The sequence below is a fragment of the Podarcis liolepis genome, assembly GCF_965112155.1.
Source record: "Podarcis liolepis genome assembly, chromosome: 6".
Taxonomy (NCBI): Eukaryota; Metazoa; Chordata; class Lepidosauria; order Squamata; family Lacertidae; genus Podarcis; species Podarcis liolepis.
The window spans coordinates 48,256,818-48,280,459 of record NC_139559.1 but is presented as its reverse complement, the minus strand read 5'-3'; the positions used below and the strand labels follow the sequence as shown (position 1 = coordinate 48,280,459).

Genomic DNA, 23,642 nt, shown 5'->3' with positions numbered 1-23,642 from the left:
CTTTGTCAGAGGTAGTTATCTCTGCCTTTTCAACAATGGATATGGTACTTTATTATCTAGCTTGCCTTAAGGGACTGTAAGTAAGCCACCCCCCTTCTGCCGGCCTGTTGGAAATCCTACAGGAGTAAGCTCCTTACTGACTGCTGCTACTGGTGTCAAGAAGCTTGAGAGGGTTTGAAAAGCTCACCTCTCTTATCTTTCCCCATGCTTCCTGTTGGGATAGAGCTTGTGTGAACCACAGTCCAAACTGCACTTTCTTTAGGTGTGGTTCCTTGCCAGACAGAAGCCAGACAGATCTTTCCTTCCTTGTTTCTTTGGTGTGGCTGAGCTTCTCTTTTTTAGCAGCTGGAGAAAATCAGTTGCACCACAGACAGCAAGTCTTAAGAGCAATTCCCTTTGGCTAGGAGTAGCATCTGCTAAGAGTGGTGTGCAGTGGTGGCACCCTTTTCCCAGGCGCATTGGGAAAGGTAAAGGGCAGCTGAGAAGTTCAGGCACTCACCAAATTTTGCTGCCCATTTCGACAGCTGGAATAGGCTTACAAGTGACCCTGCTTAAAAAATGGCTCACATATGCAAAGTGTGACAAATTTAAAATTCCAGGTATCCTGAGAAAGAGAACTGGGAAAAACTCTAGCCTTTGTTATTAGTTTAGAAAAAAATTAGGCACTCTTTGCCATGTGCAGGTCTCTAACTCGAGGCTTCTGAAAGTGTAGGGATAGCATGGCTGGGTAGAGTTAGTCTTGCAAGAGGCCAAGACTTCTTATGGGAGTCTTGGCTGGTTACATGTGGAACTTGTAGGGTTAGTTTGTACATTACGGCTACTATATAGAGCAAGGAGCTTCACACTGAACAAGTCCCACCCTTGGAATATTTACCTGGCCCTGCCTTTGTTTTCTTGTGGATGCCAGGCGAAGTCCATCCTGCCCTCTTGGGTGTTCCCTAGCACATGATTACTTTCACTAGTGTCTCCTCCTTTTAGACTGAATGCTGTTTTGTGGATTTTTAGTAACTGGCTGTCGATAAACAAGCAACTTTCTCTGCTGAGGGGCTTCCCTTTAATAAATGATCACCCTTGCACCTCCATTGATTCCCTGGCTTTGAAGCTGGAAGTGCTTTACATCACTACCTCAGACGCGTTCCTGTTTAACTCTCTTACAAGTTGCCAGAGAGCTGTAAACATGGGCAGCTGGCCCTGGGGAGATGGTTTACAAACCAAAGTTCAAGGAGGAAGTGCAGGTGTCCATTTTGAGGAGTTGTATTAAAACATTCAATATAAAGTGAGTAGGGAAAGTAATAGGTTACTTTAAAAAACAGAGCATAAGCAGCAATGTTCTAGCTAATTAAAGACCAAGTACCTTTTTTCAGCTTCAGCTAGTACGCAAGGTATGGCTGTTCTGGGACAGGGATAGCTTGGCCACAGTGGTGCATGATTTGGTAACCTCTGGACTGCACTATTGCAGTGCACTGCATGTGGGCATACCCCAGAGGTTGGTTTGGAAATTACAGCTAGTGCAGCCCAGCTTTTGGGCAGAACAGCTCTGCACTAGTGTATTACAACAGTGCTGAAAGCCCTGTACTGGCCACCAGTACATTTTCCAGCTAGGTACAAGATACTATTTTTTAGTGTACATAGCCTTAAATGGCCTAGTACCAGGTTACTTTAAGAACTGCCTTGTGCACCAGCCAGATCACTGTGATCATCTGAAGAAGCTGTCCTGCCTGTTTCACAGGTATCCTGTATTAGTTTTTACATGTTCAGATGTTGCTACTATGGTAGGGTTGCCATACATCTGGAATATCCCAGACATACCTGGAACACTGCAGGCGGAAGCAGGGTCCAGGCAGAAAATCCGGGGTATGGCAACCCATATCAGCACTGTTGTTTTTGCGATTTTCCCGAAGCTCAACAATTTTTGTGCCTAGATTTTTACTTTATGAAATATGGCAAGCCCACAGTATGGTACTATGGTCCTAGTGTTTGGGTGAAAAATTCTTTAAAAATCTCAACAACTTTGCGAGTGTCAGAAACTTTACTACAAACATAGGCTCACCACATTATTGAAACAAAGGTTACGAGGGCTGTTAAGTGACCTCCACAGGGTGACCATAAAATGGTTTGGTTCCTTCTATCATTTTTTGGGTGTGTTCTATTGTTTTAAGAGGCCTCCAGACACAAATGGCTGCATCTGCAAAACTATCCTGTACTGAGGAGCTTTTACACTTACAATGTTTTTTTTTTTTTTGGCACTGTAGTGAAGACTATGGGAAAACTTTCGTAGACATTACGGATCTCATTAACAACACTTTCATCCGGACAGAATTTGGAATGGCCATTGGACCAGAAAATTCGGGGAAGGTAGGAAGTGGGCTTTGTTCCTATTTCTCCAGCTGCTTAACAAGTTTACAGTGTTGCACAATATAGCCTAGTTGTCCATATCATATCTATGGAATACAGATTTCTGCCACAAAATCTCTACCTACCTATCTACCTATCCACCCTACTCTCCACTGACTTGCTATATGAACTTGAGAAATAGCATCCTGCTTGATGCTTCCTGGTTGCATGTTGGAGCCATTACCTGCTTTTTCCAGTTTACCTGATTGTAGATTAAATCAAACCGTTACAGTACCTACGCAATCACACAGTGTTCTAGGCATGGCTGTGTGATTTTCACAAAGTCTCGTCCTCAGAGCAGCTCAGTTTCCTTGGCAGAACATTCTGTAGTGCACTTTACAAAGTTTGATCCTAAAGCAGGTTGCATAAGACATATTTCTAATAGTCAAATGGTTGGTGGTGGTTTATAGGGTTTCTACTACTTTTTCTGGACTCATTAGTTTGCTGCCGAAACAGAAATAATGTTTACACCAACATTATTGGTTTTATTCAGGTCATCACTGTTTCCTTTGGTCTTTATGGGTTTGGTTTATTCCCACATGACTTCCAGATGGCTGTGAGAAATAATGTTACATCCTTTTAGATTGTATTAAAAAAATTAATGGAGTTCAGCTAAGCACTCATATCCTAGTGAAGCAGTCCCTTTGCACTAATTTGCACAGCAAATTTGCACAAGCAGCATAAGCACAAAAAACACTAAGGGTTAGTGAGGATTTCTGTTCTCCCACACAGTTGGGATTTTTATTCTGGTTTCTGCCAACTTCAAAACTGGCAATGTTTCAAATAGCTTCAGATGACTTCTTTATTTGTGATAAACTAGAAGCACAGATATGTTGAGAAGGGACACTGATCTTTATTTTTCTGACCAGGTGATACTGACGGGGGACAGACCTAGACCATACCATACAGGAAGAATATTTCGATCATCTGATTTTGCTAAGAACTTCCAGTTGACAGATATTCCTTTCCATCCTTCAACTCAAATAATTTATCACCCTCAGAATTCTGATCTGTTGTTGGCCCTCAGTATTGAGGTAAGGATTTGGGAAGAATAGAGCTGTTGGCTCACTTATTCACTGGTATAATTTAGGCACTGAATCTAGGCTCCAAGAAGCCATTTAGGGCTCCTCCAGACATCCTTTTTATTATTCATTCATGATGATTTGGACTTACAATGGTATTGGGGCTGTTATTCCTGATCCCACTTTCAATACTGTTTAAACCTGAAAAAGTTCTAGAGTGGGTACACTGCTTCATTTTCAGCCTATCCCATAATGTCCTGTTGAAATCCTTGTAACCTTTTATACCACAAATGTTTTGCTTTAGTTTTTGTCCTGCTTTTATGGTACTGTAGTGCAAGAGTACTGCTCCAAACATCAATAATGGCGTAATACTGGGGAAGTATTGCAGAACAACTAATAAAGTGGAATGATGGATGGTCCAGTATCAATCCACCACAATTATTGCATCAGTGACATGTTGCAGAATTCACCCACTAAAAAGCTGCAGTCTGGAGAGACTCTTAATGTATGTTTGGGTGGGTGGGCAGGAGGGCTTGACTCTTGTGTGACCCCTTGTGGTAATAATTGGCAGCGTCATAGTTCCTGTCTCATCAATACAGCAGTTGTATGGTCATAGTTGCTGCTTTGCCCTAAGTGCTGTATTACATAATGAAAGTGTGTGGTATATTTTAAATGAAACTCATTGCATTGGTTGCCTGAAGTTCTTTTCTAACAGGACTATGAGATTCTGTATATAGGTGACTCAAGCTGCTTTAAGAGATACAGTGGTAGAACTGAAGTACGGAAGCCTCAGCTGGTCAAGAAACTGTGTCCAGACTGTTACTGCCTTCTGTTGTGTTTCTGGCCCCAATTCAAAGTGTTGATAATGAACTTTAAAGTCCTAAATGATTTGACACTAGGATGTTTAAAAGATTGTCCTCTCCCATATGAGCTTTCCTGCCCTTAAAATCTTTTATGGAGGTTCTCTTCCATGTCTCACCAACATCTGAGTTGTGCTTGGCTGTACACAATTGAGCCTTCTCTGTGGGCTCACCAACACTTCAGTTACTCTCTAAAGGGGAGTCACATCTTGACCCTTCTCTGATGGTGTTCCACTGCTGTGCAAAGATGTATCTTCCGGCAAAAAATTGGTCTACCAAATTGCTAATCTTATTCTCTGTGATATGTTAGATATGTTTTCTCTGCCTTACTGATTATTTTACATTTTATTTTTTAATATGTTGGTTGGATTGTAAACCACCTTGAGCATTTTCAATGGAAATCTGGGCTAAAATATTTTTTTAATGAATATTTTTAGCTCAGACTTGAAAATGCTAAGCAGATGATGAATAATCCTTTCTTAATGTTTTCAGGGCAGCCTGTGGGTATCTAAGACCTTTGGTGAGAAATGGAAAGAAATACACAAAGATGTTTGCCTGGCCAAATGGTGAGCAGCTGAAAAACAAACATGTTCCCCAGGGAGAGTTAGTAGTTTAATGTTCTCTTGATTACACTAGAGCTGGCTGCTTGCAAAAACAGAAAGATAACTCTCTTTGGGATGAAATTCTCTTGGTCCCTAATAGCCCTTCTTGTGGTCATGTTTGTATTGTGTGCTTTTTTGGAAACGTTGCTGTAATGCCTTCTGCATACACTGATGTTTGCACTACTTGAACACTTTGCATATGCAGGAAGAGCTCTATATAAAGGGGCAACTTGGTAGCTGTGTGTTAAATTTTCCAGCTTTGGATCATTTTCACCTTAAGGGTACTAGGGCTATTTGGAGAGTAGATCCAATAGCTTGGCAGTAGAGCACCTGCCTTCTGTATAGAGGGTCCCAGATTTCATCCCTGACTTTTCCAATTAAGTGGCTCTCTGTTGCCAGTTGTTGAATTAGCTAGCTTCTTTGCTCTCAAGACTTTGCTCTCAGTGTCCTTCCCCTTGACTTTTTCCAGGGGCTCTGGCATGACCATTTTCTTCACCACATTCCTGAATGGCTCTTGTAGTAAGTATTCCCAAGTACAAGTAATAATGATACATATTAGTTGTTTAACAACTCACTTGCGGACAGTCCATTTCTGAAGATGGCTTCAAGTGCTGGTTCTCACCCTTTTTAAACAGCTTGGGAACACAGTGTGTAACGGACACCACTTCTCTCACTGAGCATGCTTAAATAACACAATCTTCACCAGAGGCCCTAATGTAAGCTGGATGGCTTTAATCAGTTATTTTTACTGATTCTTCTGATGGTACTGCTCAAATTTTGGGTTATGTTGGGTTATGTTGAGTTTTATTTTGTATTTTGATACTGTGCTTTATTATTATTATGAGCCATCCTTGGAGTTCTGCTAAACCGAAGAGCAGCATACCTATATGTTAAAAATGATCAGCACTGTGCAGGCTAGCCAGCACCTCAAATGGACCTAGCATGGCCCTGCTTTAAAGAATGAGGACTTTGAAGCTGTCCCCCCCTCCCATTTGCTCTATAGCACCTTTCACACATTACTCATATGAAAGGGGCACTACATGTTGAAGCAGTTGCAGAGTCCAGCCCCTAAGGCCTACCCCCTGCATGTTTGACCACGGGTGCCTGCAAAAGAGTAGCCTATGCAATTAGACTTTTCTTTTGCAGATTTCCAGGCTCATTGACATTTCAGGGACATTGGGGGGGGGGGTTAGGGATGGGAAACTACAGGCTCATGGGGCAGTGGTGTGGCCTTGCAACCCCTTCAATGGATGAAGTCTCCTTGCTGAAGAGGGCTTCTCTATCTCTCTAATCGGGACAATGTTCATATACTTCCTCTTTCACAAGAAGCTGATCTTGGGTTACTTGAGCTGAAAAGGACCAAAGACTTTGGGAAGACATTCAAGACTATAGGAAGCAAAATCTACTCCTTTGGTCTTGGAGGACGCTTCCTCTTTGCATCTGTGATGACAGAAAAGGTAGGAAATTCACTGTTCTCTTTTTCTATTTCCATAGGCCCCAAGAGTTTAGTTTGCAGTGGGTCCCACCCCTCTATGATAGAAAGCAAAGGAACCAGTGTTTGAAGAATGTTGATGTATATGAGTTCATTTTTAATGCAAGTGGCTTTTTCTAGTCTGAGGGCCATTTTCATCCTTGGCCAACCCTCCAGCTGTAGAAGTGGCCAGAAGTGGCTGACTGATCAGGCATCCAGGCCAAGGTTTAGCACCACTGATTTTTCAGTTAAAAAAATTGGCCAAGGTAATCAGCCCTGTCAGCAGAAACCCTGTGCAAGAATTTATACTTGTGCAACGGAGCTTCCCTCCCTCCACTCCTGTGCCCCCCAAAATTTGCTTGGTGGGATGTTAGGATAAACCCTCAAACAGTGCAGAAATGGCAACATGGAATGCCTGTACAGATGGAACAACTGGAAGAGCTTGATGTTAAATTCCACTCAGTGATTTCACTCCTTAATAAAGATAACAGTTCACTATTCACTGAGGAAGTGCCCCTATAGCTCCCATCCCAATATATAGTATCAGGTCGATAAATAAGGGAGTTATCGCAGGGGATTACTTATTTAGTATACTATCAAGACTATGTAGTGTGAATTTCTGGTATCCATCATGGAATAACCTCCTATATAAACACCAATAGTATCTAGGATGTGGTAGTAATTCAACAACACTATCATTGCCTTCACTAGGGCACTACAAGACGAATCCATGTGTCACTGGATCATGGAGAAACCTGGAACATGGCACAACTTCCTTCAGTTGGACAAGAGCAGTTTTACTCTATCTTGGCAGCTAATGATGACATGGTGTTCATGCATGTAGATGAGCCTGGAGGTGAGAGAAGGGAGTTTGGTGTAGTGTGTTCTTAAAAATCTTAAAAAGATCTGAATTTCAACATGCATTTGATGTGGGTAGCAAAACTTTGTATGGTTCATGAAGAGAACCAGCTCTTAAAATGTGAAGATGAACAGTATAGCATATAGGCGCCTAAGGTTAATCCTTGAAATAACATATATGCGCTCATAATGGTAAAGCATTTGAATCATACACTTGGTGAAAAGACTACCGGATCATCCCTTAGGGAAGGACAGTTGTAGTTGCATCCACGTACTTGAGATCCTGGTGTCTCCCCGCTGTTCTCACCCTTGTTCTGTCAAGAACCCTATGGCCCTGTTCATTTGTTTCATATAGTCCTCATTTATTTCCCAATCCAGTTTATTGTAATAGTTTTAGGCAGCTTCGAAATTGACATAAACATAGGTCTACCAGCTTTCTAGACCTGGTAATCTCAAATTAATGGTAATGTTGATAATACTGAGATGAGAGCCCCGTTCCTTAGGGACTCTTTGGAAGGACCCCCTCCCTGCAACTGTTGTTTTTCTTGCAGATACTGGGTATGGGACAATTTACACCTCTGATGACCAAGGCATCATATATTCGAAGTCCCTAGAAAGGCATCTCTATACCACCACAGGGGGAGAGACGGACTTCACCAATGTGACCTCCTTGCGAGGCATCTACATCACTAGTGTGCTCTCTGAGGGTAAGTACTCACTTTCTGCATGGTGTCATCGGGACTGATGGATTCTAGATTGGCTGTAATTGAAGATTGAGGAATCTGTTAGGAAAGTAGCTGAAACTTTTCAGTGAAATGGAATTGAAGCATTTCTGGGAGATCCATTTGGGAGATCCATAATGCTTATGTTTGCTAATTTGTTTGAAATAGCTTGTTTTGAAGCTAGGTTTTCTCATAGGTGTTTTAACTAAAGGAAACAATCATGTTACTGTCTTAGTTTGTCGAGGACAAGTTCACTTGTCTTGCAGTACTGGTCACAATTCTGCTTTTACGAAGTTAATAGGAATAATCAACATTGATCTGTTCCTGTGCTGAGTGAAGTTCCAGTCTGAGTGAAGTAAGGAAGCCAAACTCATATGTTAAACTGTGTTGTAAGGCTGACAGTTCCTATAGATGGGAATCGGGAGTGTCTTATTTGAAGCAGAAAGATGACACATCTGCACAGGGGCTGGAGCTTTAATATCAAACTGTGAATACTGGAAAGGTTGTCCCTGAAATAATGGCTGATGACCTGACATTGAACTCAGCCGGTGTGCTGCAGGAGCCAACCCAATGAGTCTCAACAGCGCAGTGTGGTTTGCAGTCTTACTCTATTTTCAAAGTGTTTGGTCCTCTTTTGCAAGATGTCTTGTCTTTTTGAATGCTTGGAATTGTTGCTACATGACATGGGAATTAAAGCATCCACTTTTTAATTATAGCAGGTGGCATTCAACCTTTGCATCCCATTAATGAAAACATTTCCACTTGTGCCACAGGGCTCTCCCCGCCCTCCACCTTCAGCACTTACTCCACACCCTCCCCAAATATAATCTCCCCAAACAGATTTAGGGGGCATATAGGAGGAGGAGAGGGAGATAATGTTCCATTTCACAATAAAATCCTTCACTGATGGAATGCGAGACTTAGCACTGCATTGGGTTTTACTCAGAGAGTAAGTATGTTGTATAGAATTTATTGCACAAATACTTACATTTTCTCCTCTCAATCAGATAATTCCATCCAATCAGTGATTACCTTTGATCAAGGAGGAGAGTGGGTGCACTTGAGGAAACCTGAAAATGCCAAATGTGACTCAACCGCCAAAAATAAGGAAAAGGTTTGTATGTTTATATATTGGATGTAGGATGATATTGTCAGGCCAAGTTATAGTTCTAAGTTACTTGTTTGGAAGTTGGTTCTACTGAAAACTATGCTTCCTAGTAAATTGAGTGTATGACTCAAGTGCAAGATTAGGGTGTGGTGGTACAGGGTGTGCAAAATCATAGTTAGAGACCAAATTTATAGGTCTTGAAATAGCATTAAACGTATTAAAGTTGCTGTAGCCTTTGTAAATATTCATTAGGAAATTGGCTTACCAATAGTTGTATTATCTCATGTTGCGTGGTTAGTGCATCTAACTTGCAATAAAATGAAAAGTAAAGCATATCTTTAGGGATGTTTTGCAAGAGGAGTGGAATGCTCAACAAACTTTGTGCAGTGAGCTGGGCCCAAACTATGCAACAGAAAACAGTTTGTAATTCAGCCTGATTTAAAACAACAACAACAACAGAAGGGAACAGGCTTACGTGTGGAAGAAGCTGCCTTGGGCCATGTGTTATTCAAAACACAGTTTGTCAGCTAATAAAGCTTGGAAGCTTGGGTTCAGTTTGCCTTGGATTTGCACCAGTAAAGGTTCTCTTTTGTGGCAATTCTGTTGAAATTCAAGCACTTTTGGTTGTTTTGCTTTTAATAAGACCAAATATGTTAATGCTTCACCATTTTGCCTCCTTTTCTTATTGGGGTTGTCTTACATTTACAGTGCAGCCTTCACATCCATGCATCTTACAGCATCTCCCAGAAGCTGAATGTACCAATGGCTCCTCTGTCTGAGCCCAATGCTGTTGGAATTGTCATTGCTCACGGTAATGAATTATCCTTATGCACATATAATACGATGTAAGATAATTGGCAAAGGATGAGGCTTTACTTGGGATTGTCTACTGGTTTCTGTATTTTACAGATCTGTTTTTTTCCTTCTTCTGCCAGTAAGGGTGGGTGAATTTAGGAATGAATACAAGTGGTGGACCTTCATGAGAGAACTGTAGTGTACTTATATCCATTGTATTGGCAATGGCCTTGTGTTGCAGGAAGTGTTGGGGATGCCATTTCAATAATAAACCCAGATGTTTACATTTCGGATGATGGCGGCTACACCTGGGCACGGATGCTTGAAGGACCCCATCACTATGCCATCCTGGATTCTGGGGGCATCATTGTGGCTGTTGAGCAAACGGATCATCCTATCAATGTGATTAAGTATGCAGGAACTTAATTTTGTTAATACTTCTATGGTGGGAGGACATGAGAAGTTCAGTGCCCACTTCCTCACTGTTACATCACCTGGAACTATCCCGATAGAACAGTGTTACTCAAACTTGGGGGCCCAGCTGTTTGTTGGACTACAACTCCCATCATCCCCAGCTAGTAGGACCAGTGGCCAGGGATGCTAGGAGTTGTAGTCCAACAACAGCTGGGGACCCAATTCTATGAAACACTGCTGTAGAATGATGTAAAGGAAGAAACTGGATTGTTCTCAATTTAGAATGTTTGAAAGGAATGAGGCTATCCTAACCATGAAGCTGTTGCTTGAGAGGAGTGATTTCAGAAGAACCACTAATTTCTATCCCTATTTACATTTTTAAAACAAGCTCTCATCCAGAACAGGCAGACATAAATATGTTTGGAATTCCAGCTAGGATAAAAGAAGAGGGATTATGTACTCCTTGCCCCTGTCCACTTCTCCATTGCAAATCACTTTTTCCTGGCACTCATTTGTAACGAAGTCAGGGTCGTATAATTGTAGACTTGGAAGGCACACCAAAGGTCATCTAGTCCAACCCCATACAATGCAGGAATCACAGTTAAAGCATCTGTGACAGATGACTCTCCGGCCTCTGTTTTGAAACCTCCAATGAAGGAGTGTGCACCATTTTCCAAGGGAATTATAGCTCTTAACAGCAAGCATTTCTTCCTAAAGTTTAGTCAGAAACTCCTTTCTTGTAATTTGAATCCATTGGTTCAGGTCTTAAGGCCCTCTGAAGCAGGAGAAAAAGAGCTTGTTCCCTCTTCCATGTGACAGCCCTTCAGATATTCAAACATGGCTATCATGCCACCCTCTCAGTCTCCTCTTTTCCAAGTTAAACACACCCAACTCCCTAAACCATTCCTCATAAGGCTTGGTATCCAGCCCCTTGATCATCTTGGTCTCCCTCCTCTGAACACATTCCATCCTTCTTAAATTGTGGTGCCCAGAAACGGACACAGTACAGCGGAACCCAAAGTGGCAAGTACAGTGGTACCTCAGGTTAAGCACTTAATTCGTTCCGGAGGTCCGTACTTAACCTGAAGCTGTTCTTAACCTGAAGCACCACTTTACCTAATGGGGCCTCCTGCTGCTGCTGCTGCGCCGCCGGAGCACGATTTCTGTTCTCATCCTGAAGCAAAGTTCTTAACCTGAAGCACTATTTCTGGGTTAGCGGAGTCTGTAACCTGAAGCGTATGTAACCTGAAGCATATGTAACCCGAGGTACCACTGTAAGCATGTAGTTTAGTCTAATATTCCTGTCACCTGTCTTGCATCCCCAGTATTTGAGAGTGGCTGCCTTAAGCTTTGTTAGGATTTCTGTCAGTCTAAATTAACCACAGTGATAATGCCAAACCTCCATTCCTAATCTTATCTGTTTCAGGTTCTCCACAGATGAAGGGCAGTGCTGGCACAACTATGTTTTCAGTAAGGATCCTATGATGTTTACTGGCCTGGCATCAGAGCCAGGAGCAAAATCGATGAATGTTAGCATCTGGGGATTTACAGAGAGCTTCCTGTCTCGTCAGTGGATCTCGTATACTATTGATTTTAATGATCTTCTCAACAGGGAGTGTGAGTAATCTCTTCCTTTATAACAAATAAGAATGCTAGCCAGCTGCTTGTCTTCAAATTGTCTTGCCTATATCTGTGAATTTAAAAAATGTGATGCAACTAGAGCAGGGGTCAGCAAACTTTTTCAGCAGGGGCCGGTCCACTGTCCCTCAGACCTTGTGGGGGGGGGGCAGACTATATTGGGAGGGAATGATTGAATTCCTATGCCCCACAAATAACCCAGAGATGCATTTTAAATAAAAGCACACATTCTACTCAAGTAAAAACGTGCTGATTCCCTGATGTCTGCAAGCTGGATTTAGAAGGCAATTGGGCTGGATCCGGCCCCTGGGCCTTGGTTTGCCTACCCATGAATTAGAGCATCTTCAATAGGCTACTGGTGTAATACTGTGTTTGAGAATGCACAGGTCAGGTCTTTTAGCTGCCTCTTCATGTGTAATCCCCACAAAAAAGTTAGTTCCTCCAGACATGAGGAAGTTTGCCTCAGATTAATTTGGAAATTACTCAAGTTCTTTGTGGGCGGGGGGAGCAAAACTTTAAAACTTTTCTCCAAGATAATTTGGAATATCCCCCCCCCAGCTAATGTAAGGGCTCAGAAATATTGCACACCCATCTTCTGTTCCTTCTCCCTCTCTGAAAAAAGCCATTTATGCCAGGCCACACTCCTCTCTCTTCCTTTTCCTTACCTTTAATTGGCAGCAGAGGAAGGAGAGAGGTTTCCTCCCTCCCCCTCTTTTTGTTCTGCTGCAGTGGGTAACAGGGTGGTGGGGCATGGGGAACCATGTGATATGTCCTGTCCCCCACAAAGGCTGCCGCACTTGAGAAAGCTACAGGGCAGCTCCCCTTAATTCCAGAGAGTACCTGCCCCAGTTCTGTGGCTGATTGCACCACAGAATTCTACAGAAAAGCTCACAGAATTTTAGTAGTTTTTGACTATCTCAGGCATCTGGTCATTATTCCCTCCTTAGGTATGGAGAAGGACTACACAAAGTGGTTGGCTCACTCCAGCAATCCCAATGACCCTGCAGATGGCTGCATATTGGGCTACAAGGAGGAATATCTGCGCCTTCGCAAGTCATCTTTCTGTCAGAATGGCCGAGACTATGTTGTGACCAAGCAACCATCTGTCTGCACTTGCACATTAGGTGACTTCCTCTGGTATGTTTGGAGAGTTCCTCCCATAATCTATTTCCATGGCTGTGTTTTTTTCTGTTCTGAAATGGCCTGGGGAGTGACCATACTCCCACCCTGCCACCTTTCAGCTTCACTGAAATATTAAATCAGACTCTGCAGTTCGTTTTCTGAAATAGTGAGATGGGGAAACTGTGGCCCTCCACATGTTGGACTGCAGCTCTAATCAGCCCAATCAGCATGATTAATGGGGTCTGCAGCCTAGCTGCAGGGCCACAGTTTCCCCATTCCTGACATATGTAGAATTGTGGTTTTATGACTCTATAAATGTGAGGTTTTTCAAGGAGGCAGTCAACATTGATTTAATATGGTGCAACTTGGGGGTTCTCAGAAGAAATGCCGCATTTTGCAACCCAGATTCCATTTTCAGTATAACAAGATGTGCAGGTTAATGATGGTCTATTTTCTGTGGCTGAAGGAGCATGCAAGATTTTAAGCAGGCAGATCTTTCACAAACAGATGTCATGCAGTTGCACATACCTACGCCATTTATTTGAGACAAAAGTGGCAGAAATCCTCTTCACTAAAAGAAATCATACAAACTCATTGTTTGTTCAGAACCAAAATCTGGCTTTGGCATGATCTGAAGTTCTCAGGCAGGAACTGGGGTATTGGGAGAGGGGCAGCATTAGGGACAATAAACAATAAATGTATGGTGTGTACACTTGGGCTGTGTACACACCATACATTTAAAGCACATGACTTCCCCTTGAGAATCCTGGTGACTGTGATTTACCCTTCACAGAGCTGCAGTTTCCAGCACCCATAACAAACTACAACTTCCAGGATTCTTTAGGGGAAGTCATGTCCTTTAAATGTATGGTGTGCACACAGCTTTAGACCATGAGAAGTTCCTACTGAGACTTCCTGTGGTTCAGGGTCTTAAGCAGATGCTGCTTGCTTGTTCATTCTTTTCCTTGTAGTCTCAGGCTGGGAACTTGATCATGAAAATAAGATGCATCTTAATGGCTTCTCATTTAAGCCGCTAGGTTTTGCAGTAGTCACGTCTGATGTTCAGCTTTGCTTGTGTGTGCTGCTTTTAAAAGGCCCTCATGATAACTTCTGTAGGGAGCATTCAGCTGTGGAAAAATGAACAACGAAAAGGGTGGAGTGTAATTTAAGAAGGTGGAAAATAGTGCAGACGTTAGGGAGCAGAACTGTGTTGCTGGTAGCTTGTTCTACTGGACTCTAGCATGTACTGGCTCATTCTGACGACCTGTTTAACTGAGCATTCATCCTGATTTGTTTGCACAGATATAATGCTGCACAACATCAGCATCTCACACTTTCCAGTGCATTTCCCCATCCCTTTTGTTGCCAGAAAAATCCCAGGGTGTTTTGGCAGGGTGGGGGGGATTGTAAGCAGGTTTATTGTGCAAGAATGCCAAATTCACTTTAACTGCACAAACTGAATTTGCTGGTATATGATTAATTCATACCTGAAAATAACAAGACTGAACATGGCCTTTGCATCCCTTAAACTTTCAGAGCCATAGTCCAGAGTACACAAATTACTGTAATAAACGTGTGTCGTGAACAGTGCTGGACTTAAACCTGAATGGCTTCTTTTTTAAAACCACTCAAGGGGGCGGTGTATGTGTGAACTGAGCATGCCTTCAAAAAGAGCAAGGTGGGAATAAGCAGATATTTCCACTACCACCACCTTATGAGATGGCTAAAGCACCTTGCTTTTCTCTTGAAATGTTGTGTAAACAAAAGCACCACATTCACAGCAACATGGACTTCATTTTGGTTTCCAGCTTGGCAGGACTTCCTGGAACACCCAAGCTTTAAGAAGCTGTTTTTAAAAGCTGAAATTTTGTGCACACTTGCAGCCATGGAAAGCTTTCTGTATGCTGGCTTACATCCCAGCAGTACTTCCTGGTATACCCATATGGCTGCTGATATCACATAATTATGTGGGTGTTCCAGGATGTTTTGTTGAAATGGAAGCCAGTGTAAGTTCTAAACTACTTCAAGTGAGCTCAGTGAGGAAAAAGAGGGTTCCTTAGCCACCTCATATGGTTGAATAAGACAAGCAATGCGCACACACACAAATTTCTACAAATGTAGCAGTGATGAAAGGTGCAGAAAACAGCTCCCCAGTTTGCAAAGGGGGAAATGACCTTGCAAAATTGGAGGACAAGTTTTAGCCTAGCACTGGTTTTTGAGTGCTGGGGAAATGGAGAGATCAATCTGGATTTCTCACAATAGATTTTGAGGCTGTACAAAACCAGTAATAACATTGATGTCAGTCTGGTTGTGGGGTTGTTTTAGAGGGCCCTAGAAGGAATCAGTACCCAATATTTCTATCATCTTCTCCCACCTGCTGTTGGTTTTTGAATATTTAAAAAACATTTTCATTCACAGCCAGTTTATCAAGCAGCACTGAAATGGGTTTCTGTTCTAATTTTTCAGTTTGCATGGGTTCATTGTTGACACTGAATCTGCTTTCCATTCAGGGCCACATTCATTGCCATGGATACGTGTGCTGCATATTAGCAAATTAGATTGCTAATGCTTGGTAGGAAATAATTCAGGTTTGGCGAACCTGTGGCCTGCCATTTTTGGTGACCCACAACCCTCTTTTTTTCTTCTGGCACCTCTTTTTATTTTTTTTGAAAATCTCCACATCTTCCTCTGGTGCAGTGCCTTTGTTAGGAGCTCCTACAGGAAGGAAACAGAAAAGTCTTCTAAAACCTTTTCTCTTTCTTCTAATCTCTTCTAACATGGGAACTATTTATCCCTATGGTGCAGTGTCATTCAGAGTTAAGACCTTGAAGACATTTTTCTTTTCCTTGCTATTACAGCACTAGGGTAGAAGGAAAGCCCCCAAGCTAGCAATGGGAAGAAAAAACACAGGGAATTCTCCCCTCTGCAGCCCCAACTTAGCCAGCATTTGTCTTCTTGTCTGTTTGGTGTGTGTGTGTGTGTGTGTGTGTGTGTGTGTGTGTGTGTGTTGGCTATACCCACTGCAACCACACTCACTGCTGGCATGTGGCTCTTGGCAGCATGGCTAACCCTCAATGCATCCATTGGGCTGAAATGTATTTGCCACCCCTGAAGAAACTGGATGCTCCTTCATAGGGTAGTTTCTCCTCCTGAATGTTCTGTCAGTATAATGGGCCAGTGATACAACTAGGCATGTGAAGTATTATCACCAAATTCCTGAATAACTATTAAAAATGTATAATTCTAGTTTGAGCAACCACATACTAGGTCTTTTAGTTGCAGCAGTAATGAAGTGATGCATGAGTCAATACTCATACTGTGTGTGGGTTGTTAACGTCTGTCTTTCTACTCCTGGGATTTGTGATGCAGTGATTTTGGCTACTACCGCCCAGAAAACCATTCCAAGTGTGTGGAGCAGCCAGAGCTGAAGGGGCACGACCTAGAATTTTGTCTATATGGGAAGCGAGAGCGGCTAAAGACCAGCGGGTAATTTTCTATGATTATAATAGTATTATTGATGGAGGAGATGGCTTGGTCCTGTGTGTATTTGTTTTTATAAAACAGATATATGTAGTCTACTGGGAAGAGGACTATATTCTGGTGCCCTGCATATAGGCTGTAAATTTATTCTCTTCCTCTCTCTGAGCACGCTGTGTTTCTGGAACAGTAAGAATCTCCCTTAGAATCAAAATATGCCCCTTGCTCTTGTGACCATGGCACTATATCTTCCAGTAGAAGATGTAGTATAGCCATCTATAATACATTTAAGGTGGTTCATTATGTATTCTGTATTGGGTGGGGAGATAGTTCTCTAGATAGAACTATCTTGGCTTATAAATTCTGTGGACCAGAAGCAGCTGAAATAATTTAGCATGACATGTGCATTTATTGTTTGAGGATTCTTGACTTTCATGTCATGTGACTTCCATGTTTTCTTGGAGGCCACTGCAGCCCTATAGACATGACATGCCCAGCCCTGAAAGAACCATGGCTTTGGGGAATATCAGACAGGTGATTTGAGGATACCCAGCCTGGCAATGGTGAAACCATGTCCTCGACTTCCCACTGATGCTTGCACATGAAGGGGTTAGCTAATTTTAGGTGGCTTGGAAAGCTGTCACTAATAAAAGAAGCTTCGTAATACTAGATTATTGAGACTCTTGTTGAATTTCAGATATCGGAAGATCCCAGGAGACAAATGTGTTGGTGGGGAAAATCCCATCCGTGAAGAGACTGATCTGAAGAAAAAATGCACTAGCAACTACTTGAACTCAAGCCAGCTGGTAAGCTTTAAAAAATGCAGAAAGAAAGTGGAGCAAAGAGATAAAGAGAGGAAGGGTGGGCAACCTTTCTTTTCCTGTCAAGGGCCATATTTCCTTGAGTTATTCTGTTTGAGGCCATATGCTGGCAGGGGAAATCCACTGGTGAGTGGAATCATCCCTTTTTTCTCTCTGAACCCCCTTCTCTTTTTCCTCCCCAGTGTGCTAGAGTGGCAGATCACTCTTGTCAGAGGCCTGCACTGATGGCTTTCAGGGGGTCAACTGAAATTGGGCTGGGGGCTGCATATAGTTCAAAGGCTGCAGGCTGCCTATATATATGAGAGGTAGAAAGAGAGTATTCTAACCCAGTGTTTCCCAAACGTTTTTGGGCAACGGCACACCTGTTTACCGGGAAAAAATCTCGCGGCACACCACCATTAAAGCCCCGCCCCGTGACGTCAGCGCGCAGCGTCACGCCGGGAGGGACGCACAAAAGTTAAAGTTTTTTCCCTTCCCCTTGCCGGGGTGGGAGGAGGCAGCAGAGCGAGGGATTGAGGGACGGCGGCAGCGGCTGTTGTGGTGGCGGCGATTTGCTGCTGCTGCTGCTGCTGCCCGGACATGCCGGCCTCCTCCTCCTCCGCTGTCTCGCGCGCCTCCCTTTTGCGCGCGCTGCCCCGCCGCTCGGCACCAGCACCGCGGAGCCGCCCCCGGCTCGACGCGGATCCTCGCCGCCGCCGCCGCCTCTCGCCGCCCGACTCGCCCGCCTCCCTCCCACGGCACACCAGCCGGTGTCTCACGGCACACTAGTGTGCCGCGGAACACCGGTTGGGAAACACTGTTCTAACCAATGTAAAAAGAGTGCTTGAAAAACAGCCCATTTGTCGTTAATATTTGAGAAGCAGTTTTTCTTAAAATTATTTGCCAATATTAACCTTGACTCTGTTCAAGCAGTAAAATGAATGAGCTTTCCAAATTGGCTGTTGAAGCTGCGGTTTGGCATTCTGAACTAAGTAGTCAAATTTCACCCTTTCCAAAATCAGCTGTTTCATTCTCTCTCCCCAAATCTTTATAATCCTCCTGTGATCCATGCAGGACAAGAGAGTAAGTTATTGAGGTAGGGAGAATATGCTAGGAGAATCATTATGGAAATGACTCAGTAATCGAAGTGATCTAATAATTTGTCATAAAATCTTAATGCATCTCTCTCTTTTCTTTCTACAGTCTACTTCCTCCAACTCCACTCCAGTCATCCTGGCTGTAATAGGCTTGATGCTTATGACTGCTGTAGCTGGAGTAGTCATCATTAAGAAATACGTTTGTGGAGGAAGGTGAGCCTTGGGAAGGGATTGGCAAGATCATTCTTACTTTTAACTATTATTCAGTTATTTTTATGCTGCCTTTCAGTGCCAGAGACTCTGCCACCACAGCTCAGAATTAAGAGCATGAAACCAATTCAAAACAGAAAAACAGTAGCTATGTAACATAACACATACATATAAAACAGCAGGGGTTGTAACTATAAAATCACCAACCTTATTCAGTTTAAGGCAGATTGGGATAGTGAAGTCAGTAAGGCCCATTTAAAACAAGCCAGAGAGGCTTCTGTGGGAAGGAGTTCCACAGGGACAGGGCCAACACTGAAAGGTGCTCTCATGTTTGTCGGCCTGATAGATCTTAGTGGTGGGCCTGTAAGGAGGGTATTTGTGGCTGGTCTTAGAGCCCAAACAGAAGTGTAAGCAATTGTTCAAATTACCAGATCCCAAATGGTTTAGGACTTTAAAACTAACAACCAGTGCTTTAGATTGGACCTGAAAACACATTGGCAACCACTGTAGTTAGTACAAATAAGGCTTTATATCAGACTACAGCTGTTTATGGGGGCTAAGCAGTCTGCACCAGCTGGCACTTCTAAATTGTCTTTAAAAGCAGACCCACGTACAGCACATTATAACCCAATCTGATGTAACCAGGGCATGAATTACCATAGTCAGGTCCACTTTCTTCACAAAGGAATCCCACTGGCAAATTGACCAGGAGTGCCTGACAACAGATGTCATGGGTACCTCTATAAACTGCTCTGAGTCCAGGAGAAGCCCTAAACTGCAAACGTGATCATGGCAGCCCTGGTCACACATTCCTAGATCAGCAGGCTTGCCTGCCCACAGTACCTCTGTCTTGCCCGATTTTGAGCTTCGCATAGACATCTAGTTGGCTGCTGTGAGAAGAGGATACTGAACTAGATGGGCCATTGGCCTGATACAGCAGGCTCTTCTATTCTTGCCTTCATCCCTCATCCATCCCAATACCTGTTCCACAACTTCGCCAGGAGAGATAAAACTACATGCCAGCTGCAGACCCATGACACTTTAGCCCAAAATGACAGATGGATTCATGTAGCATCGTTGCACTACCAGTTTTTTTAAAAAATCCTATATAGGCTCTAAAGATACCCAGTGTTTATTGGCTTAGACCAGATAAAACAGCCAGAGAAATGGTGTCTCAGCAGCAACCCATATAAAGTTCTTCCAAAAGTCTCTGGATGTTATATTCACTTCTGTTCAAAGAATGTTGATGCTACCGCCATAGGGCCAAGTTCATTTCATGTGTGTTTATCATGCCCCTAGGTTTCTGGTTCACCGATACTCTGTCCTGCAGCAGCATGCGGAAGCGAACGGCTTTGATGGCGTTGACACACCAGATGCCAATAAAACGGGCTACCATGATGATTCTGATGAGGCAAGTGATTGTAACTGATGTGTATGTGTGCACACCATGCATCTTTCTGAGCAGTACATGTTGGGTTAGAAAGATAAATTTGAACCCCAAGCATGTGATTTTGGCTTATGTCACTTTGAAAAAGAAACAGCTGTATATCTCTGTGGGGCTAAGTGGGTTGTATTTGCCACAGCAAAACTGCAAAGAATCATGATCATCAAATGTTAACAAGAAGTATTATCTTCCCCTCTTTTCTTCCCAGGACCTTCTGGAATAGTGATATTGCAGATCTAACTAGAATTGGATTCACATGGATTTAGATGCTGCTACAGAAGGGCACGAATGCAGACGGTTCATTTTACTTCTAATTTGAATGCCTTTTCTGTATCCAAGGGATTCTGTGTTCCTACTGCTTCCATCAAACTGTCTAAAACCAAGAAGGCTGCAAGAACTGCTTTGGGTGGGTGGGTGTAGAAGGGGGAGATACTGCAGCTCTGGATAAGGAAGAAGGGAAACCTTTTTTTTTAAAAAAAATGTAACTTTGTTTTAATCAGATTTCTTTTTCCAACTCTTAAAGGAAAACTAAATAGGAATGTGAAAGCAACATTTCATTAAATATTAGCATTACTAGGTACAACATACCTTGCTACTAGGAGAAGGCTCCAAATCCCTGGGTGGGGGACATGTTCCACTCCAACACTGTGATGACACTGCTTTGAAGCTGTTGCAGTGTGAGCAGCACTTCTCCTAGCAAGCAGGGCAATGAGATGCTATGGCAGGGACTGAGAAAGCTAACCAGCATCCCGGGGCTGTGTGCCAAAACAGGGTTGCTTTTTGTTTTCACTGAAATGTAATCAACTGGGCAGATGTGTGCCGTGCAAAGCAGAGATTATTCCAAGGCTAGGAGCAACTCTGTGGCTCTCCGATTCCAAGGAACTAAACTGTGAAATCGGCATGTGTGTTGCCATAAATCTAAAAAGCAAAAGCATGGGGGGGGGGTTAAATTTATCAACTGTAAGACTAAGTATACAGATATTCCAGAAATATGACTTGTTTAGAATGTTATGAAGGAACAGAAATTGTTTGCTTTAAATCGGGTTCTTGAAGGAAAGTTTCTTTGCGCTACCAGCAGCACCATGATGTTATTAAGTGTTTCTAATTTTCATTATATTTTTAGATTATACGTAGATCAGTGGTTGCTACACATGCACCGCTTTGCTACTGTGTTTTTCCGACTTCTGTTCAACAACACAGTTTGACTGTTATGTGCCATGTGGAATCATAACTATTTCTCAATATTTTTTGGGTTCACAGAGGGTATTGTGACTTGAACCTTGAGAAGGTAGTAAATTAAGTTTCTTGAACTCAGTAGCTAAAAGTTGGCCTGTTGGGGTGTGAATTGGCGATGGAGACATCCCACTCCAGTAGCTATTATAGTAAGATCCAAGGGATTCTTACTATAGGGGATCCATAGAAACACAAAGTATTGAGCCAGTGCGTGGCATAGGTAATATTCAGCTTTGACGGGACTGAGATGCTTGGAGAGACATGTTTGAACTTGAAAGACCTTCATAACATTCAGTAATGTATTTTCTTGAATTTTGGTCCCCAGTGGTACTTTTTACACTTATCTTAGGACTTTGTTCTATTCCAGCATAGGTGAGTGATTAGTCACAATTTGTCCACACTTCCCACTGCATTTCCCCAGGGAAAACCACTCTTTTGTGCTTGATCGGAGCAAATGGCAATTTGGGTTGGGTTGCTAAAGAGTGGTTTTCCCTGGAGGAAAGCAGCAGGACAAGAGGAAATGTGGATAAGCCCCTAGACAAAATATGATTCCCCACTCACCTGTGTTGGGAGCGTGGCAGGGTCTGAATACCTTCCACATACCACCTGTACCCTTAATCTTGCTATGAACGCCTATACTGGAACTTGCCCCACTCTGCTTTTATTCCCCAAGTGTTCCTGCTGGTGAGGCAGCACTACCAGGAAGGTCTCACTGGAGGTTTCAGGCTGAGGCTGCCTTTGCTCCCTTGTGGTGCTAGGGCATTCATCCAGACACGAGGAGCCCTGGGACACATAGCATATTTTCCCCAGGGTCTCTGGTGTGTGTGCTGTTTAAGGACCACCCTTCCCCTTACCCAGCCCCAGTACTTCCCTAAGATTATCAGAGGAAAACTTGCTGGTAATGCTGCAACCTGCCGAGTGTCATCCAGCGACAGTCTGGAAGTGGTCCTTCTCCATAGTGGCATCTACCCTCTGAATGCCACGCTCCGCAATTTTTCAGGAGGCACTGACTGTTGGGTATTTCCACCATTAATCAGTTTAGCTTGCCTTTCTTCAAAGAAGCAGGATTTGTTAGATATTCAGTGGCTACCAATTATGCCCTAGTGGTTAGGACATGTTGCTAAAGTCACAGAGCTTTCCACCCCTCTTTTTGGCAATAATGAGAGTCAGAAACATGAAATAAAGTGTCTGTCCTGGATTTGTTTTTCCCACAGTTACTTTGGCGTTACTGTGCTTTTTTATTGGGCCCTTACTTCCTCCCTTACATCACTGCATCATTTGATTATATCTCAGGGTGTCATTGTCTTCCTTGGTACAAAATTATTTTGTCCCTTGCAGAAGGTACCAACGAGGAACACATGGCAAGGAGGAACGTTTGTCCCTGGAAGACACTTGTAGCTTATTTCACTTGTTGTCTCACTCCATTTGGTACAGAAGCACACTTGCATGTAAATAAAAGTGCTGTTTACAGTCAATGTTAAACTCACAGTAACTCAACCAGGAACTGAAGGGGGCTCAATAACCTTGTGTCTGACAGCTGCTCCAAAACCCCTGCTCTTAACATATTTGAACTTCTTGTGTACATCTGTTCTGTGCAGAGCCAGGTTCAAATCGCTTTACTATCCATGTGATGTGGCTGAAACTCTTTTAAGTGCTGGGCTGGGATTGTGGTGGAAAGCCTGTAATGTAGCTGGTGGTGACCTTTTCCATTTCACTGAGAACATAATCTGACTACTTACTCTTCCTATTATATGTCCTATTTTCTATGTTTATTAAAGCATCTCTGGAAGCGTGGTTAGGCAAGGGGGTTCATTACTGGGCATGACCTGTTCCATTGCTCCATTTCTGTTGGTTCCCCTCTCATAAGACACTATACATTGTGGCACATTGGCTTATAAAGTGAGAGCATTCAAGGAACTAGAAACCTCAATAAACTAACCAGGTCCTTGTTACTGTCACACACTTGCTGCCCTACACAACAGTAGCCTTGTCCTCCATAGTGTTGAGTATGTAGGTAACACTGCATCTTCGTCACTGCTCTAAGGGTGCTGCCTAAGTGACAAAGCAGTCCTGGAAATGTTGCCATTGCATGAGCTTTGAAGTATCATTGTCTCCCTGATGTGTCTGTAAGGCAGACCAGACCAGACCATGTGCATAATGGCTGTAAAATATAACATAACAAAAAGCCATAGCTAATACACTCCTCTACACATAATTTCTTAAGATGTACAGTCTGAGGCAAGGTGCAGAAGAAAAATAAAGGAGCCATGTATAGAGTTTGTAAATAAGCCTGGCTATATTATAAATTTGTACTGGTATTTTTCTGTATATTTGCAATATTTGGGTTAGAAATAAAGACAAAAATTGGGCTTTTA

At 42.9% G+C, this 23,642-nt stretch overlaps 1 protein-coding gene across 2 annotated transcripts in view; it reads left to right on the top strand.

The window, feature by feature from the left end:
• SORT1 (sortilin 1) overlaps positions 1-23,642 on the top strand; it is a 49,333-nt gene extending 25,691 nt beyond the window's left edge. The window contains exons 4-20 of one of the 2 annotated variants that reach the window (XM_083509432.1): positions 2,253-2,355; positions 3,264-3,428; positions 4,769-4,842; positions 5,348-5,397; positions 6,208-6,335; positions 7,061-7,205; positions 7,759-7,914; positions 8,937-9,043; positions 9,746-9,848; positions 10,074-10,242; positions 11,673-11,863; positions 12,832-13,021; positions 16,376-16,492; positions 17,181-17,289; positions 18,487-18,593; positions 19,890-20,001; positions 20,243-23,642. In XM_083509432.1, the coding sequence (XP_083365558.1) occupies positions 2,253-2,355; positions 3,264-3,428; positions 4,769-4,842; positions 5,348-5,397; positions 6,208-6,335; positions 7,061-7,205; positions 7,759-7,914; positions 8,937-9,043; positions 9,746-9,848; positions 10,074-10,242; positions 11,673-11,863; positions 12,832-13,021; positions 16,376-16,492; positions 17,181-17,289; positions 18,487-18,593; positions 19,890-20,001; positions 20,243-20,257 (2,041 nt within the window). In that variant the 3' untranslated portion in view covers positions 20,258-23,642. Of the gene's footprint in view, positions 1-2,252; positions 2,356-3,263; positions 3,429-4,768; positions 4,843-5,347; positions 5,398-6,204; positions 6,336-7,060; positions 7,206-7,758; positions 7,915-8,936; positions 9,044-9,745; positions 9,849-10,073; positions 10,243-11,672; positions 11,864-12,831; positions 13,022-16,375; positions 16,493-17,180; positions 17,290-18,486; positions 18,594-19,889; positions 20,002-20,242 lie in introns of both variants that reach the window. The other variant, XM_083509431.1, reaches the window with a different exon arrangement.